This window comes from Vespa crabro, chromosome 22 (genome assembly GCF_910589235.1).
Source record: "Vespa crabro chromosome 22, iyVesCrab1.2, whole genome shotgun sequence".
Taxonomy (NCBI): domain Eukaryota; kingdom Metazoa; phylum Arthropoda; class Insecta; order Hymenoptera; family Vespidae; genus Vespa; species Vespa crabro.
Genome location: NC_060976.1, coordinates 3,158,150 through 3,178,799, shown reverse-complemented (window position 1 = coordinate 3,178,799; position 20,650 = coordinate 3,158,150). Strand labels below are relative to the sequence as shown.

General features: G+C 37.7%; 1 protein-coding gene and 1 long non-coding RNA gene across 6 annotated transcripts in view; one reads left to right on the top strand and one right to left on the bottom strand.

Annotated features, from left to right (window-relative positions):
* Positions 1-20,650, bottom strand: part of LOC124431826 (nuclear hormone receptor E75-like) — a 150,172-nt gene that overhangs the window by 44,400 nt on the left and 85,122 nt on the right. Inside the window, exon 1 of one of the 4 annotated variants that reach the window (XM_046980156.1) lies at positions 14,476-14,742. The exons of 2 other annotated variants lie outside the window; for them this stretch is intronic. In XM_046980156.1, the coding sequence (XP_046836112.1) occupies positions 14,476-14,665 (190 nt within the window). In that variant the 5' untranslated portion in view covers positions 14,666-14,742. Of the gene's footprint in view, positions 1-10,048; positions 10,128-14,475; positions 14,743-20,650 lie in introns of those variants that run through there. One more of the 4 variants, XM_046980158.1, reaches the window with a different exon arrangement.
* On the top strand, positions 9,400-11,037 carry LOC124431828. Of its 2 annotated transcripts, XR_006944139.1 has the most exons (3): positions 9,400-9,932; positions 10,015-10,449; positions 10,772-11,037. It is a non-coding gene; the product is annotated as an uncharacterized LOC124431828 (long non-coding RNA). The 2 variants fall into 2 exon arrangements; XR_006944138.1 differs by having other exon boundaries at positions 10,015-11,037.

Sequence of the window (20,650 nt, the reverse complement as noted above, 5' to 3'; positions counted from 1 at the left end):
TTACGAGTGCGTGCGAGAGTAGGATATCGCGATACAAAGTACAATGGCAGGAGCATCGGAGAAAGTACACGACTTACGTATACATCAAAGAGAATGAATACTTACTTACTTACGTATAGATATGTAAGCACACGCATGAACTATAAGTGAGTAAGTAAGTAAGTAAGTAAGTAAGTAAGTAAGTAAGTATGTATGTACGTGCGAAGTACGCGTTAGTAGAAAAGTCGATCGGTGCTGCGTAACGAAGGATTAAACTCGAACGCATCGAGGATATCAAACTCGCGTGGCATGAAACACGATATAGCCGTCACGGAGGATAAGCTAACTCGCACTGTGATATTAGGCGAGTAAGAGGAAGATGAGCGTAACTCGATAGAAAACGAAACGAAACGTAACGAAACGAAACGAAACGAAACTAAACTAAACTAAACTAAACTAAACTAAACTAAATTAAACTAAATTAAAACTAAACTAAATGAACGAGGAAGATGTATAGAATGCTTACCTTTATATATATATATATATATATATATATATATATATATATATATATATATATAGGCTACCCGAAAGTAAAAAAAAAAAAAGAAAAAAAAAGAAATGTTGTTGATCGATTAGTTTAACTCGTCCGAACAGAAAAGTGCCAACAGGTAGAGATTTATGGACTTTCTCATTCGAGAAGATGCATCGGAGACGTCGGTTAGTCTCTTTCGTCTCTTGCGAGAAGTGGGGGTAAGCCGAAAGCAAACATAACACGAGTGTGAGAAAGAAACGAAGCACGTGAGGCCCGTTTAAAGTGAGTCCCCTGAGGGGCCCACCTCCTCCTCCTCCTCCTCCTCCTCCTCCTCCTCCTCCTCCTCCTCCTTCTTCTCGGTTACGAGCCTCGACGAAACAGACTCGTTACGTAACCTTACGAAAGTAGGCAAGCACGAATTTGGTTAATCGGTCAGCGGTGCGGCGCGTCGCGAATCAATGAGAGAGAGAGAGAGATGGTCGAATCTATTTCTTTAAAAAAAAAAAAAAAATGAATAACAATAGTAGTAGTAATAATAATAATAATAATAATAATAATAATAATAATAATAATAATGATAATGATAAAATACAAATTTAGCTAATTCCTTTTCAACGAAAATTCCTTGAAGATATCGTCGTGCGATAGATAGTTCATTGAACCTTCAAGCCTCAATATTAAAAAATGTATATATCATTCCAGAAATTCTATAATTTCAATATCTGATTAGAGTTACTATTTTGAGACTTATTATTTTCGTCGAGTACCGTTCTGAGTAGTATTATTTTCGTCTATAATTCGTACATATTAATGCAATTAAACATGTAAACCGATGTCATTGAAAATAACTTCGTATCGTTTAAAAGAGTGGTGAGTTCCGATATATATATATATATATATATATATATATATATATATATATATACACGTAATCGATGTGCACTCGGAGATCGATTGAACGACGATTGGAACGTGCCACGGGAGTTCCTCTAGGAAAGGCGAGGAACGAACCCGGCGGCACTCTTCATTCTTAGCGCGCGTCACTCGATCGCGCGATGCACCGCCGATCGGACGCGCACACTCACGCATATGTATATGTACGTGCACATAAAGGGGTTCAGTGAACCCGACCTGACCCCTGAACACACTATCGACGCTAATACGAGAACGCGAAACACAAGTGCAACACGCCTTGCAATTTACTGCGATCAAATCGCATCACACGATATCGATCTTTCCCTATACTTTCTATTTTGGATATTATTCGTTTTTTTAACGCGTCATCTATATTCTTAAAAATTCATATTTATTATTACCATCACAATAGTTATATATATATATATATATATATATATATTGTTTTTAATAATCTCATTGATGTAGATATGATTTAATGATAACAAAAAAAAAATATTCTATATTATACCGTATTATTAATATAATCGTATTACATAGAAACGTGATATCTTCTCGGTAATGTTATACCATCGTTTAATTACGTATTAATCAACCAACACGTAATTACACGGCACATAACGCGCATCGTAGAGAACTGATAATTCTTAACGATCATTGGAAAGTGTTGAGAAGGCGCGGCCGTAAGAGTTCACGTACCACGATGCATCCATCCATCCATCCATCCATCCATCCATCCATCCATCCATCCATCCATCCATCTAACTATCTATCTATCTATCCAACGGCCACTCTTCGGGAACATGTAAGTACTTACAACGGCTAGATGCAACGGCTAGTGCACCGGCGAATCTACAGTTAGGCGAACCGAATTCGCGACAATGAACGAGGAAGCCGAGCTGTGTGCCGCATCATCCGGCCTATTTTTCTTTCCTTTTTCTTTTTTTTCTCTCCAATAGTTTTCTTTCTTTCTTCTTCATTTTTAATTTATATCGCGAGCTTCTCGTACATTTTCTTTCTCGATTAAGATTTCAATTTTTCTTCGATTTACAAAATTTAGCCATATCGAACTTATCAGATTTCTTCTAATCTTCTTGTTCGACAGAAAAAAAAAAATATATATATATATATATATATATATATATTATAGGAAAAGGAGAAATTCTAATGGATCGATAAAGAATTCCGTATGGATCATTTAAAATGCATTCCACGATGTAAGTTTATCCGCTGAAGAAAAATGCGTAAACCGCGAATTCCTTTAAAACTAACATTCTTAGATAGTTGACCATAGTACCAATCGTAGCAAGATATCTATCGTTATAATCGATTATCGGTATTGGGTTCTCACGACTCGTCGGGCACTTTGACTCCTCCATTTTCTTGTAAGTACACGCAACAAGTGTTTCGCGAACTTTCATCTGGTGTTCTAAGTAAGATCGGATTGACTTATTTGCCTAAAGGGAAAATATGAAAAGAAATTATGATCAATCTAAATTTATTTACAACTAATGAATATTTAAAAAACGCACGTACACACATATATTCGATCAAAAAATATGAAAAAAAAAAAAAGAAAAAAAAAGAAAAAAGAAAAAACGACTTATGATCTTTAGCCTCATAATATATGTACATATATACATACGCATATATATATATAACAAAATTTATGGAAATAAACGAAGTAGTCGTAAAGAATTTAAATAACAAAGGTATCCTCAAATTTGTAAAATAAATTATAAACGAATACGGTAAAGGATATATCAATTCTCATTGACATTAAAAAATTTCTATGAATTGTCGAAATCGATATTATTCACAATTCGTTTTACATATACGTAGTATATCAAATATATATATATATATATATATATATATGAATACCGGTATAACTCGGCTTGCCGTCCTCGCAGGGTCGTTGCCTCGAAAGGACATTCGTATTCTCGAGTACCAAGCTCGATCATGAGCGCTCGACTGTGTGTCACGGGTCAAGAGCCTCGTCGCACGTACTTACATACTTAGTATATATGTACACACATACATATAATACGTATGTACGTGCGTACGTATGCTTTTACGCACGAAAGATCCAAGGGGCTATGCCGAAATACCGGGCCAGTGCGCGTGTCTTTCGAGAGCTCGACGCTTGGTCAAGGTCTCTCCCGTGGCCGGAAAAGGCGCACTTCTCCTTCTACGATCCGGGCTACGTTCGCTTTTGTCCGCCAAAATGCCCGGAACAAATCGAGATATAAAATTTTTATTATCATTATCTTCTCTTCCTTCTTCATGTTTATCTCTTTTTTTATTTCTTTTATTTTTTCTTTTTTTTTTCTTTTTCCTTTTTCTTTTTCATACACGTATACACGCATATAATATATAGCAATACATATATATGTATGCATGTACGTCCGATCTTTCGTGATCCACTCGAACGATAATCGTTCATACGTTTAAACGAGTAATAAAAAGATTTTATATATCGTTATATCTAACGTTAGATATAATTCTATCAGCCCTTAGTAACACTTCGCAAAATCAAATAAAAAAATACATTACGAATTTAATAAATACATTCTGAATGAACGACGAGGAATTATTCGTTAATTTCTTCGACGAAAATTCTCATTGTCTTTAGTTAGTTTGTTAAAAGGAAAAAAGAAGAAAAAAAAAACAAAAAAGCAAAAAAAAAAAAGAAGGAACAAAGAAGTCTCACAATAGATATCATTATAGAAAAGACTTAATATAACACAATATAATATAATAAAAGAGAATGATAAAAATAATAGAGTTAATGGCATTGATCAGGATGGTGGAATAGGACCACCAAGGAAGAGACATTCCCGTGCGAACAGACATTCCTATAGATGACTCAGCGGAATCGTACTGTTTTCTGGTCATTCACGTACGAGCAAACAACACTTCTCTCCACGTGTATCTTCTCGACGGTGGCTCGAGATTCGCCAAAAGATGAAGAGAGAAAGAGAGAAGGAGAGGGACGACGGAGGGGCCGGGGAGGGGGGTGGACAGAGATACGGAGAGGGGCGGGGGCGGTTAGAATGGCAGTGGTGGTGGTGGTAGTAGTCACGTACGAAAAAAAGAGCATCCATCCTCGCCTCGAGGTGTCACTGACTCCCGCACGTAGGTGATCGACCTCCGCCGTGTTCTCTCTCTCTCTCTCTCTCTTTTTCTCTCTTTCCCACCTCCACTACAACCTCCTCCTTCTCCACCTCCACATCCACGAGCCGGCTCTGTGTCGCTTGCGCGCCACGACTACTACTACTACTACTACTACTACTATTACTATTACTACTACTACTACTACTATTCCCTCCAAACGTGTAGAGTCTGCAAACGCGTACGGTGATGACGTAACGTCGGTTATTCAACCTGGCTGTGGACAGTGACGAAATGTCAATGCCCATGCTTCGCTCCTCGAAAGTTCCTTCGTTTTACTTCTCTTTCTCTCTCTTTATATATACACACACACACACACATATATATATATATATATATATATATATATATATATATATGTATCTCTATTCGTTTCTCTCTAGAACAGCTTTCGATTCGATATTTCCAAGAGATACGATAATTGTTTTAATACCGTTATAATATCAACCCCTCGGAGTACGATGTTATCTCATTCCCAAGAATATTCGGTTTATTTTCAATGACGAAACTTATTTAAGGATAATTTTTAATCGTTCGTTCGAATTAATCCTTCGTTTTTCTTTTTCTGGAAGAATTCCTTTGTCAATCTTCTTTTTTTTTCTTGCTAGCGCCTTAAAAAAAAAAAAAAAAAAAAAAAAAAAAAAAAAAGAAAAAAAAAGAAAACGTCCTACTATTTTATATATCATTGATTTAAGAGTATATAAAAGAAGTGTCGAGGTACAATTTGCCCTTGCTCATTTTTAAAATCATCATAAGGAAAGAAGTTCTATCGTGGCGAATATAGTTATTATATCTATGTATTTAATTTTCTAACGCGATTCCTAACACCAGCCAAACTCGATCGAGACAACACCTTCGTGAGGTCCACCATCGATGCTTACGTAGTGGTAGAATAACAGTGATGTTGCCACCATCAAATAACCGAAAGTGTTTACTGTTTACGAACGTTCCTTTCGGACGTTCACCGGGACTCCCTCGTCATCGTGCCCTGGTTTTTTTCTTTTCCCCACTATCACGCGCTTATCAGCTGAACGATTTCGATCGAGGCCGTTTAAGTTGGATAAGAAGAAAAAGAGAGAGAGAGAGAGAGAGAGATCATTAATCTATCGATCGATAGATCGATTTCTCATTTATGATTCGCCGGTCCAATGTCCTACTTATCTGACCCAATTACATCAAATTCGATTCGAGTTCACGATCGAATCATTTTAAGGTCAATAAAAATATTTATCAATCCGTATTACCTATTCTTATGTATCTTCGATCCTAGTCTCGATCGGAATCGATGACGAGAGAAAATGAAATACGTCATACTTAATGTCATAGCAATGATCATGAACTTTTTATCGAATAACAAATTATGATTACTTCTACCTTATATAAAAGCTATACTTATTTCGATCCTTCGGTATAATTCACGTTGTGGTGTTTCGCTTATATATAACCATAACATTTTATATATATATATATATATATATATAAACGGACATTAGATATTTATAGATTCACTGTTAGATAAGATCAATGACCTTGATTAAATTGCGTTCCACATTATTTAATAAAAAAAGATATAAAATGTACGAGATCGCAGAAGAACCATGACGTGACGTTAATGCTCGAAATATTTCAAGACCGGTAGCGAAGATATTACACACACACACGCACACATACACATATATATATAAAAAAGAAAGAAAAAAGAAAAGAAAATAAATTGATAGAACATCAGTGTCGAAATAAAGTCGAATAGTGAGTCTCTGGGTGATGACGAGAGTAGGAGAGGAGTATGGGAAGGATTGAGGAGGAAGAGAAGGATGATGAGCAGGAGGAACGAGGGAGGTAGAGGGGCAAAGAAAGAATCCTGGCGCGTGCGTCCTGTTCAGGGGGCCAGCCAGTTCCGTTACACGGCGTGTCCTGGAAGAGACGTCAAGGATATATACATGCGCGCTCAAGAAACCGCAGGATATAAGAAGGACGAAGGGGAGGAAGGAGATAGGTGTGTAGGTAGAAAGAGAAAGAGAAGGAGGAGGAGAAGGAGGATATCTTGCGTGTCGCGAGGGCGACTCTCGTACGGTGTACGGAGCTCGGTGAGTGACCTATGCCCTCCTCCTCCTCCTCCAACCCCCGATCCAGCTTACGAATATATATCCTCTCTATACCTTCTCTTCTCTTCTCTTCACCCATCCCATCTTCTTCTTCTCCTCCTCCTCCTCCTCCTCCTTCTATTCTTCGTGTCAACGCACTTGCCTTTCCTATCGTCAACAATTCGTAGAGAGTAACGAACGTAACGTTTCTTAAAAATGGACCTGTCCTTCTAAAAGACCCGGGCCACGAGACATAAGAAGTAATATCGTATATTCTTCATTACTTTCGAAATTATCACCTTTTGTCACGGAGATCGTTTTTAACGGTGAACGGATTCGATCTATTCGGAGTAGAAGTGAATGAGTAAGTAAGTATATACTTAATTCTTATCGAGTTGTTAAAGAGGAAGAGAGAAAAAATATACACGTACAGGAACGGTAAGGGAGTTAATGGTACCGGCCCTTTCAACTTACAATGTCGTTAACACACCTTCGAATAATAATGCCACGGTAGGAAGCCAACTGTTCTTTATTTCTTTTTTTCTTCCTTTTTTCTCTCTCTCTTTTTTTTTTTTTTTTCTTTTTTTGTAAAACGATCGCACACGAAAGATCAAACAGAATCGATAAATTGTACGACGATCTTACGAACGTCTTATGTAATATTAACAATCGATTATTATACTTAATGTAACAATCGTATTCGTCGTTCACGTTGTCCGATATTTTTAACATTGTTTTTATCATAAAGAAAAAAAAATTACATATATATATATATATAAAAAAAAAAAAGAAATTGAACGAGCGATCTTAGCTAGACTTAGTGTGACCTAATGCGTAGAAGAAAAAAAAATATGTATATATATATGTGTGTGTGTATGTATATGTATATATATAAAAGAGAGAAAGAGAGAGAGAGAGAGAGAAGTTGTGAACGAAAGGAGAGGAGAATGAAAGCGGAAGAGAAGAAGGGCGAGTAGCGCGACTCCTCTAGAGAGAGAGAGAGAGAGAGAGAGAGAGAGAGAAGTGAAGGAGGAGGAGGAGGAGGAAGAGGAGAAACGAACGGAATATAGCGTGCAAATGGGTCGGGGGCAATGACCAGGCAGGCATTGCTGAACTCAAATTTTATTAAGGGCGTGCGTTCTCGGATATTGCGCAAGCTCTGTGTTAGAAGAGGGATATCGGGAGCTTTAGTGAACGCGAGCCAACAGTCTCGCTTGCGTTACGATCCCTCGACATCGTTAATTGCAATTAATTTATTGCGAATCTACGCGCGTTATATATTTTTTCTCCTTTTTTTTCTCTTTCTCTCTCTCTCTCTCTCTCTCTCTCTCTCTCTCTCTCTCTCTCTCTCTAAACCCCGCCTATGAAATATTGATGGAAGTTAATTGTCTATCCCTACCCTTAAAACGATTAACATCGATTTATGGAGTACGATCTAGGTGAAAATGGAAAGGATAAGATAAGTATGTAAGACGTAAAAGAGACTTTTGAAGAAGGAAAAAAAGGAAAAAATTAAAAAAAAGAAAAAAAGAAAAAAAAAAAAAAGAAAGAAAAGAAAAAAAGAAAACGAGAAAAAAAAGAGGGGCGGGGAAAAAAAGCGGAAAATATAGAGTCATGCCGAGCAATCGTACCGATTACATCTTATTAAAGTCACGGAGTTACCAATCTCGTTCGCATTACTTCGGAATGCAGTCCACCTTCGTGGGCCTCGAGAAGTACGTTGAAAGGGCGAAAGCGTTGGCCCGTTTTTGCTTCCTACGAGAACAAAGTAAACGCTACTACTACTACTACCTCCTCCTCCTCCTCCTCCTCTTTATCCTTCTCCTTTTTCTCCTTCACGGGATGGAGGAGGAGAAGTAAGAGGGGAAAAGACTCCCTTCTCTGCGAAAGGGAGTACTAATTTTATTGCTTTAGAGTTATGCTAGATATATATGTATATATATATATATATATATATATATATATATAATATCTTACAACGCGGTTCTTCGGGACGTAACAAACAAACATAGGAGCAATCGTCTATGTCATCGATGTGATGACAAAGAGTCGGATTACTGGCGTCAGCAACGCAATCAGGCCGTGCTATGGAGCCGACGGCCTTGCTTTCCGCGCTGGACCGAGACGCCTTGCGAAAGCGGATTGTCCGATTATTTTCGAACACATCTCGTAAGTATGTATATACCAACTAGTGTGCATATGTATATGTGTGTATATGTTTGTCTGCGTATGTGCTATTTTACGTATGTATGTATGTATATATATATATATATATATATATATATATATATATATATATGTATATGTATATATCAGTTCGTAAGCGGAACTCTGTTATTCCCTTCCTCCCACTCTCGCGCCCGTCTCCTTCAATCATTTATGTCCTTGACCTCGCATCTTGTTCGACGTTATCGTGATTTTCGTCGTATCTTATAGAGATATCGAATGTACATATATATTTATGTATTTACTTTCTATCATCAATTTAGGGAAATTAAGTATCTACGATTTGGTATTATTTTTATTGGATCCTTTTTCTTTCTTTGTTTCATTAAATCGTTCGAAACGAATCCGAACGAATGGGAAATGTGCTTTCTGTTTTCGTTTTTTTTTTTGTTTTATTGTTTTTTTTTTTCTAATTAATTAAAGAAACTCAATTAGAAGAACGAAAGAAGAAATTAAAATGATTAATCGTTCATAGATCGTCCTCGTTGAATTCTGATCGTCTTTGGTCTAACGCGCGAAAGTAAGAGCCACCGTGTTTAGCGCGCGGCTTTGCGGCCTTGATTCGGCTGGGGTTACCGGCCGACATCCAGGACGGCCAAGGGGCCCGTTTATCGTTGCTCAATTCGAGCGTGCGGCGCTTGACATGGCCGTTCGTTTTTACGATCTTAGCAGAGAGAAGAAGAGAAGGGAGGAGCAGGAGGAGGAGGAGGAGGAGGAGGAGGATTCGGTCCTCTCTCGTATAGCGGATGCTGACTCTTCGATGAGGTCTCGAGGAGGATAGCCTTCCTCGTATCTCGAAACTAAAGAGAAGAGAAGAGAAGAGAAGGAGGAGGAGGAGGAGGAGGAGGAGGGACCTTGGGAATGTGGTCGTTTACATAATCAAAAGAGAAATGGTGTCACACACTCACTCGGATGGGCTTTGAAGAAGAAGAAGAAGAAGAAGAAGAAGAAGAAAACGTCGCTTACGCAATTACGATGAGGAGAATGTAACGCAAACATGGATGGAGTACAGTAAAAAGGTATAGAAGAAAATAAGAAAAAGAAAAAAAAAAAAAGAAAGGAGATGAGAATGTAGGGCTAAGCATGACTTATGAATCAAAGGTTAGAAAAGGAGAAGGAAGAGAAGAGGTAATACCTCTTTGCTCGATTCGAGAGCTCGAGAGGCTGCTTTCTCCATGAAGCAGCAGCAGCAGCAGCATCAGCAGCAGCAGCAGCAACAGCGGATCGAGAGTAAAAGCTGTCAAGGAGAGAAAGAAAGAGAGAGAAAGAGAGAGAGAGAGAGAGAGAGAAAGAAAGAGAGAAGCGCGCTGGGAAGAAAGACAACAGCAGGAAGAAAGGTGAAAGCACTCTCACCTCCGTTCGAGCCAAGATCTTTCGGTTTTTATATCGAAAGTACACGCGGATTCTTATTACTATCACTCGAGATTCTCCGAAATCGTCCAATTTCTTTCGACCTTCGAAAAGCCGCCTCTCTCCCAATCTCTCTTTTTCCTAGCCCTTTTTCCCTTCACGTGTTATCGTCGAATTTATTTAGATGTAAGAAATTTTTTCTTTTCTCCTTTTTTTATTTTTGTTTTTTTTTTTTTTTTTGATTTCTTCTTTCGTTTCTCTTTTTTTTTCCTTGGAAATTTTCTCGGCCAAGCGAAAAATATCAGTGACGTAGGAATTAGAGACCGTACGTCCATTCGACCGTTCCCCTTGATCTCCATTACGCAACTTATTTTACTTATGGAGACGATCCATCCTTTCCTCTTACCCTCTCACTCCCCTCTTATCCCTTCCTCCCTCCCGCTCTCTCTCTCTCTTTCTCTCTCTCTTGCTCTTTTTTCTTTTCTTTCTTTCATTCTTTTTTCCTTAGCTCTCACACTGACATAACGGTACGTGTCCATTACGAAAGGCCGCATCACGATCGGCGACAAGAAAGAAGAATTGAAGAAAACAAAAAAAGAAAAAGAGAAGAAAAAGAAAGAAAAGTAAGAAAAAGAAAAGAACAACGAAGACATATCGTTGTCCATAAATGCGTGTGACAAATAAATAACAAAAAAAAAAAAAAATAATAATAATAATAATAAACAAGTCAAGTTCGATGTCATTGATGTCCAATTACACTTTGTATCGAAGTAATCCAAGGAGTCTCATTTATTTATGTGGTCATAGCCTTTATCTCCTCCTCCTCCTCCTCCTCTCTTTCCCTCGATTAACTCGATCGTATCGTACTTAAGTCCGTAGTTGCTATCATTCTTTGATTAAAGATTTGAAATACGATAATCTATCATATTAATTAATTTAACGCTAAAGGTACGACTTCACTTTCCAAGATTTTAATCGTTTTATCATTATTCTCACTGGAGAAAAGAAGATAAAAGATAAAAAAAAATTAGAAACAAAGAAGATGGAAAAAAAAAAAAAGAAATAGAAAAATATGTTTCGTACAATGATAAAATCCTGCGTGATCATAGAGATCTTGGAATATAATTAGAAAATTCGATGTCGACATTTTAAATTATATTTCGAGATTACATATACATACACACATACACATATACATATACATATATATATATATATATGTATATATATATATATATATATACATATCGTTTGATCGTTTTAACCCTTGATCTTGTGATTCGACGATAGAACCATTTGAGAGAAAGTTACGATCAGGAGGGGGAAAGGGTGAGGGAGAGGATTAAGGAGAAGAATGAGAAAGAGAAAGAGAGAGAGAGAGAGAGAGAGAGATCGATAAATGCGAAGTGAAAAAAGTGTTCGAGACGAAGGAAAGGCGAGAGAAAAAGGCGGCGCCCTGACTTAGCCAGCGGAGGCTGAAAACGCGGAGGCTGGACAGGAGCGCGAAGGGACAGCAGAAGAGAAAGAGAGAGAGAGAGAGAGAGAGAGAGAGAGAGAGAGAGAGAGAGAAAGAGAGAAAGATAGAGACCTCGATAGAGGACGTAGACCTCTCGCGAGCTAAGCTGGTGGTTCGCGATCGACGGCCCTGAGTCTTTGTACGACGGTGGCTCGATTACGAAAGACTTAGAGTCAGGCCGCCTGCCGGTGCATGCTTCTATCTATTATTACGTTATTCTATCTTTCTATTTCTTTTTTTCTTACTTTTTCTTTCTTTCTTTCTTTCTTTCTTTTTTTCTTTCTTTCTTTCTTTCCTCCTTTCCTTCTTTCTTACTTTCCTTCCTTATGTCTTCCTTAGTTCTTTCCTTCTGCCTTTCTTTGTCTATCTCGAGTGCAACTTTTTTTTCTCTTTCTTTCTTCTTTTTTCCTTCTCCATTCCTTTCTTTTTCTAAACGCTCAGGGCCAACGCGAGAGATTAGCCTTCCAACCAGATCAGGTGTCTGCGAATGTCTACTTAAAATGGCATTAATAGTCAGTACACGTAACGCCTGCGTATATATCTATCTATCTATCTATCTATGTATATGTAAGCATGTACCTACGAGAGGGAGAAAGAAGGACAACAAAAATGTATACGTGCCTTAGCATAACCAGAGCAACTTGAGAGATATCCTCGAAGTATGAAAGTATGTATGTACTGAGAAGAATTATATCTGAAAGATTTTTGCCGTTTTAATTGCGTAGGAAGTATGTAAGTATTGCAAGTCAACCTTCGATTGGGATTGCAATGTCCCGTTGCAATTACCTCATCAACTATACGTCTTTTGACCTTTAGAAAAGGAAGAGTGTCGTTGTTAGACTATAGTTTGTTTAACCAATCTCTCTCTCTCTCTCTCTCTCTCTCTCTCTCTCTCTCTCTCTCTCTCTCTCTCTCTCTTTCTCTCTGGAACTTGGTTCTTATTTTGGGAATGTGCGTTCTCTGGTTGTGTAAATATTTTGTTGTAACGTGCCATCGCAGCTCTAGTCCGGATAAAGTGAGGACGAGGATTGCTCAATGACCTCGTTGCGCGTTTAGAACGAGTCCCATTGGGAAATACGGCGCTCCATTAAAAATGTGGGCTAACGGTGCTATCACCAATGAGAATGACAACGATTTCGTAATCTTTTGATTCTTTTTCTTTCTTTTTTTTTCTTTTTTTTTCTTTTTTTTTTTTTTTTGGTCGTCTAGACAATTTCGCTCGCAAATAATTCCAAGTTGAAAGGAGAAGGAGATAAAGAATAAAATGAGAACTGATATCGGATCGTCGGTCACGTATACGACCCGTGAAATAGTTGACGCTGCTTCTTTTTTTCTCCTTTTTCTTTTTTTTTTCTTTTCTTTTTCTTTTCTTTCATTCTTTCTTTTTTAAAGAAGCTCGAAAATCACAGAGTGAAAAGTTACGAATCAGACACCTGTTTGAACCATGACGATTCCGCAATACTCCAACGCATCCGTTATACAGATTATCTTTGCGGATTATCTATTTTCTGTTTTCCTTTTTCTTTTTTTTCTTTTTCCCCTTATTTCGTTCCTTTACGTTTCTCTATTCTACGTTTCTCTAATTTTCATATACGATCAATTATATTTATATATATATATATATATATTTTTTTTTTTCTTTAAATTGGTTGCTACGGTATCGTAAAAAATTTTGATACTATTATCGCGACAATCCCTGGGGAAAGTATACAGGCAATATGGATGATTGCACGGGTGCATTGCGGGGGAAGGGAAGATCGGATTCAAAAGTGGATATAAAGGGGTGTTTCCTTTTAAGTTTTCTGGGCAAACCTGATAAGATAGCGAGTGATAGTATTTCTTTTTTTCGTTCGTTTCTTTTCCTCCTTTTTTTTTTTTTTTTTCAAAAAGTTTACAGATTACATCCATGAAATAACAATCGAGAACGATCGACACGCCACCGAGAAGCAAATGAAGGAAACTTCTAGCCAGTACTCGCATAAGTTCGTGGCCGATAGATGGCAGAAGCGTTGGCCAGCACAGCCCGCGGACAATGTCAATGTCAACGAGCACGTGAGCCTTGCTCTTGCTTCAAGAAAAATCGATAAGCCTCGGCGTTGAACCTTTTTCCAAGAAAAGTAGAGTGGGAGAGAAAAAAAGGAGGGGGGAGAGAGAGAGAGAGAGAGGGAGAGGGTAGTGCCAGATAAAATGCATTTTGCCAACGTAAAAGATCTCAATGACGATTTGTAAAAACAGAAGAAACAGAATAAAAAAAAAAAAAAGAAAAAAAGAAAAAAAGAAAAAAAAAACTCAGCACTCTTCTATGGAACCTTACATTTACGTATCCTAATCTTACGATGCTGATAAAAACTCACGATATTACATGTAATTATCTAGTCCCATTTGCGACGTGACACGATGAAACAAATAATGACCGTACGTTTGTGTTAAATTCTCAATGATAAATAAAGTGACGACGAACGGACGGACAATCGACGAAACTGATATACGACAATAACATAGATTGTACGTAAATTAATTCGATTGATGGATGAGCAAAATGAAAGAAAAAGAAAAAGGAAAAAAAGAGAAAAGAAATAAGAAAGAAAAAGAAAAACAAAAAAAAAAAAAAAAAAAAGAAAAAAAGAATCGAAACCTATTCATAACGAATAATGTATGATAATTAGCTGTGCTATCTCCGAAGGGATAGGACGAACCTTTATTGCGTTGATGTCGCCCGATGTCGACGATGACGACGTTCTCGTTCGGTTGTAGAACGATAGAAGTCTCGCAGAGCTCGATCGGATCCATCGAAGCAAGCTCGATCTTTTCGCTCGGAAACAAAGCTGTTAGTACTGTCCTTTTACTGGTATCACCATCGCGACGATTCTCGACAATCCCTGACATAGTTCGTGCCAGATGACAACGTGCTGTTCGGCGCGCACTGTCGCTGGAAACGCAAAGAGGATAGCTGCTAGCTAGCTAGCTAGCTTAGCTAGCTTAGGCTAGCGAGGAAGCGAGCGAGCAAACGAGCGCGCGTACTCGAGGGTTGATGTCCATGAATGGAGGGGGGATGATCGTTGGGGGTGGCTACGTTGCCCGCGCTTGCGCCAATCTACGTGATAACGTCGAGAGCCTGGTGCTTTTCTAAAGGCACCTTCCGGTTAAGCTAGGATTACGTTGTCCAAAGAGGACCACAAGAAACACATACCCTCTCTTCTCCTCTCGGCAATCTTTTGTTTTTTCGATGACGCACACCTTCCCCGATCAACTCCTGTTGCAAGACGTAGGAAGTCAAAAGAGCAACGCATGCGTTGCTCTATTCAAAGGAGAAAAGAAAGAAGCTCCCATACCATGAGAAAATTGCACGGAGCCAAGATTGAGGGGGATTTCGAAGACACTAACGACGAGACGAAAGAGACACTCTTTATTTTTCTTTTGAAAGTTCGAAATAGCTTTGGCAAAAGTGCACGAGAATGTGCATTAAGGAGTCATACGCTTTTGTTTTCTTTTTAAGCCTCTTCCATCTTCGAATGAATAATCCCTTCCCTCCTTTTTATCATTATCACGATACTCTCCTGTATTATGGATTAAACGGAGAATTTGCGGGGTCGTTTTAATAATGAAAATTAAAATGACTCACGTTTTTTAAAGAGCTGCGCTTAGTAATGACGTAACTTCCAACTTACCTGTAACAGAAAACAAAAAAACAATAATAATAATAATAATAATGATAATAATAATAAAGAAAACTATTAATACAATATATAAATGTCAGAAGAGAAGGGAGGACGGAGAATCTAGGCATAGATATAAGCAGTATATAGTTTTACGAGTTCCCTACTTGTCCTCCCTTTTTTATTATGAATAGAGAGTGCAATAAACCCATATACCTGCTGTTCGAACCATTGCACCCTTAACAAAGAACCCATCCGAACCGTGACTAGTAATCGATAGTTTATCGATTACTTACTTTTCTTATCTCGAAGGATCGTTCGAATCTCGCGCCGAAAGACGAACTTTTCGTGATAACATTTATCTCTGGCAGAGAAATCTGTCAACCTCTCAGGATTATATCGACGTTGAAATTTTCTACCTTGCCGACGGAGTTCGCGAGAGTGATATTCGCGAGAAGGTCGGTGGCGCCTCCGTACGTGAACTAATAGAATCTTTCGTTATCGTTCTTTACTCCTATCTATGTATGTATGTACGTATGGATGTGCCATGTACTCTGGGCTGCGCGTGAACGTAAAAGGTTGCGTCTGGTGTAATGCGGTACACACACACACACACACACACACACACACATTATAACGTATGTGTGTTACCTTGGAAACTCGAGAGAAATATTAACACACATATACACGTCGTATATAAATCTATATAAATAAATAAACAAATAAATAAATATATATGTATACATATAAGTGTTTAGTACATATACTACATATAGTATAGGAATGTATGCGCTCGTAGAGCAAAAGCAATACATAGCAGCAATATCAGCAATAGCAGTAGTCGCGCCAGGGTTCGATGACCGGGCACGAAGGAAAAGTGGGACGAAGCGAGCAACCGCGAGGCCTTGAAGGATCGCTCACGCACGCCTGCAAACGTCGTCGCAAAAGTTAAAGCACACGAATATCACCTACCTAGAGACACCTACCATACACATACTTAAGAGAGGGAGGGGGAGGGTGAACACACATATACGACGCGTTATGTTGGCCGCGTGCGCCAACTCGCGTCCTTTCTCTCCGCGATCGTTCTTTCTATGCAAGATCCTACGCTCCATTCCTATTTACGCTCGTTCCTTCGTTCAGATTCCTTTTCTTTAGGACACTCTATTTCCTCCTTCCTCTAATCCCCCACTGTACCCAACCCTACCCTACCCCACCCCATTGAAATTCTCAACACCCTTCGAACTTTAGCAAAATGAGAACCAAACGCACAGATTTATTACTTTCTTTCTTCCTTTTGTGATCGTAGGGTCATAGAAGGGGATAGGATGGGTGGATTAATAGGGGAGAGATGGTTGAACGAAGTGAAGAAGAAAATGCGTGATAAAACGTTGCTAATACTTTTCCGCACCTTTTTCTTCTTTTTTTCTTTTTCTTTTTTTTTTTTTTTTTTTTTTTTGATGTTACAGTTATCAATTTTCTACGCTAGATTTATTATAACTTTACAATGGAAATAACTTTTTCAATTCGATTCTTCCAATGTCAATGAAGCTGTGTTCGTCGGGTTATTATTCGAGAGGCGGAAAGGGAAAAAAAAAGAACAGAAAAAAAAAAAGAAAAAAAGAGAACAGAAAAATGAAAAAAAGAAGCACCGCAAGGCGCGTCTCGGCCGAAAAAGGATGAAGAAACCGCGAATCCGGACGCGCACGTTGACGATTTCGTCATCGTTCCTCGTGTGACGCACAATCAGCAGAATTTATATAACTTTTCCCCGTTTACGTAAGCCATAGCTTACTATCGAGCACTTCTTTCGGAATTACTTCGAACGGTTTTATTAGTTTGGAAGAGAGAGAGAGAGAGAGAGAGAGAGAGAGAGAGAGAGAGAGAGAGAAAGAAAGAGAAAAGAAATCGAGGGGGATCGGCCGATCGATGGATAGGATCGTAGAAAATTAAAGAAATCCGTTAACTATCCGATGTATAAATAGGTATTTGTAAAGTATAAAAGAGACATTTTGGATATGCTGGTATAATCCTATCGATATATAACCCTCACAATGAGACTACAGTAACCATATTAGGGGTTAGTCTCTATAAATGAAAATTAAGGACCTCTCTGTAAAACTAGAAATAATCTTGGACGCATAAATCAAGTGGCACCAAAAGGAATATATCGCTACTAGGTAACCACCAACCTCTATGGGCAGGTTGTGCTTTCGCAAATGAAATGGCAACGAGTAACAGAAATAATTGCGTTCTGCGGGTATATTGCACACGATTTAGCTACGATACGCAGTAGTATGTATGTATGTATGTATGTATTGTATGTATGTATGTATGTATATAAACATACATACATATATACATGCGATTCATTCGAAACTTTCTGATTGGATTCGATTCGATTTCGGATCGACCTTTAAGGACCCTTAATATCTGCACGTAATAATAAACCATTAACGTGCGAACTAAAGTAATAAATAGATCCGATAGATAAGTTAGATTCTAACATCTCACGTTATTCATTGCGAAAGTTATTGTGTCTGGCGGAAGTTAAACGAATCGCTTGCTCGCTCGCTCGCTCGCTCTCTCGCTTGTTCGTTCGTTCGTTCGTTCGCTCGCTCGCTCGCAAAGCAATTTGGAATGTCAACAACGCATTGCGTCGGTGACGTCGAAATACGTCGATGTAGCTCTAGGAAAGTGAAAGCATCTATATATGTATGTATATGTGTGTGTGTGTGTGTGTGTGTGTGTATATCGATGTATCTATATACACATGTACGGCAGCATGTCGCAAAGCGCGACTCGATGTATGTAAGCGCATATAAGATCGATGACTGCAAAAGCTGATCATCTCTCTATTTCGAGAGAATTTCAAAGTTATCTCATAATACAATCGATTAAGGAATGAATGATTAAAATTCATTGGACCGGAAATGCACTATTACAAATTCCAAATATAAAGGATTATTTAACTTGATCATTCGCGATACTAATATAAATACTTTGAACTTAAATACATTCGTTCTTTATATAGTAAAATTAATAATAAGAATTACGTATTATAATGAACTTTTTAATACGAAAGAAAATAATCATATTTTATGAAATTTTCATGACAAAATTTCGTATAATATAACATTTCATATACTCGTATAATCGTGTAAAACGTAACTAATTAAAAAGATCTCCGTAATACGAGACGAGTTACATTGTCGATTCGAAATGATTGCCGAATTTTGGCGGGAAAATCCGAGAATTTGACGTATGTAACGTAGTCAGCCTAACAGCCAAGCCGGTTATTGGTTTACATGCGCGTAATACGGCACGTTGAAGAAAAATTACGCAAGGGACGGAAAGCGAAACGAGTTCACGCGTGCTTCGAAGGGTGTTGAGAGAACAGGCCTGAGCGAGTATGTGTCTTTATGCATGTGTCTCTCTGTATACACAGGCGTTTACGCTCGAGCGCGAAATGGCAGATCGATCGGTAGGATAAGAGAACAGGGAGCAAATAGAGAAAGCACGTTTGCTATTCTCTCTTTTCTTTCCTCCCCCTTTTTGTAATTTTTTTTTCCTTTTTTCTTGTTCCTATTTTTTTCTTTTTTTTTTTTTCCTACTGCACATACGGTTCGGCTTCTCCCCCATTCTTGACGGGTTCAACGAACTCGACTTTGTTGCTTTTTAATGAAATTAACGTCAGCATATACACATATATACGTGTGCGTACGTGTGTCTGTGTGTATATATATGTACATATGTTCATAACGAAAACTATAGTTACTCTAACAGATATAGATTAAAAAAAAAAAAAAGAAGAAAAAAATATTTTCAAAAGAACTCGATTTACTAATTTACTCGGTCCATCGAAAAAAAAAAAAATATATATATATATATATACAGAAATATAAATATATAATTAACATAAAATAAATATATATTAAAAATAAAAATATATATATATCTAATATTTTAATTAAACGTATCTACTCGATTGATATTTTTGGTATCACGTATATAAACAACGTATCGAAAGATTCTCAGACCTTCGATTTTCCGATATTCCAATATCGATAAGAACGGAATAAGAATGTGTGGGTTTAATCCAAGTAATACCAGGTACATATCTGTACGAGTATATTTCTATTGCAACCTGAAAACAAATGGATTAAACGGAACGGAAACGAAAACTCGATCGAGTAATGGTTTTGAGTTCATGTAATTTACGTAAGACATTCTCTCTCTCTCTCTCTCTCTCTCTCTCTCTCTCTCTCTTTCTCTCTTTCTCTCTTTATGGATATATGGAATGAAGAAGAAGAAAAAAGAGCGAAAGAGAGAGAGAGAGAGAGAGAGAGAGAGAGAGAAAAAGAAAAAAAAGAAAAGGGGGAAAAGAATCACTTTTATTCTGAATGCACTGAGAAAATAGCCTAGTGGTAATGTATTTCTGTGTCGCGATCGAGCCTCGAGGATATAGGGTCGAGGCCGATTGAACCGTGAAGAGTAAGATCATTGCCCTTACGACCTAATATATCGCTGATTCCTGAAGGGTTGATGGTAAAGGGAGGAAGCCCGGAATAAAAAGCAAAGTAAAGTAAGTAAGTGATTTTACGAAACGTAGCCAGATTTTCTTCTTCTTTTTCTTATTTAATTTTTTTCTTTTTCTTTCTTTTATTTTTTTTTTTTTCTTCTTCTTCTTCTCTTCTGCACATAAAGAAGGAAAGAAAATTCGTCGAAATTGACTTCAATTGTGATTTACATCAAGCTTTCTACGATCGATTCAATGGAGATTTTTAAGCAGCCCAGAAACGAAATCTATCCTATGAAAATCCTCGAAGGAAAAAGAAAAAGAAGAGGAAGAAGAAAAATAAAACATAAAAATAAAAATGAAAAGAAAAAGAGAAAAAGACAAAGACATACGTATGTATTGTACATATGGGTAAATACGCGAGAAGTTATTATTTACGTAAATGGATAATAAAATACGATAACGAATAACTAATCGTTCGTAATATGTTGGTTAAATAGAGAAGTGTTATAAATGTTATAAACTGCAAGAATAGAATGAAACTCTTTAATAGTCTCACGTTTAAAAAAACGGCGAACAATGATCTGCGATATAAATCCGATTATTTTCTCTCTCTCTCTCTCTCTCTCTCTCTCTCTCTCTCTCTCTCTCTCTTTCTCTCTTTTTTCTTTTTTTTTTTTCATTCGCGGGGAACAA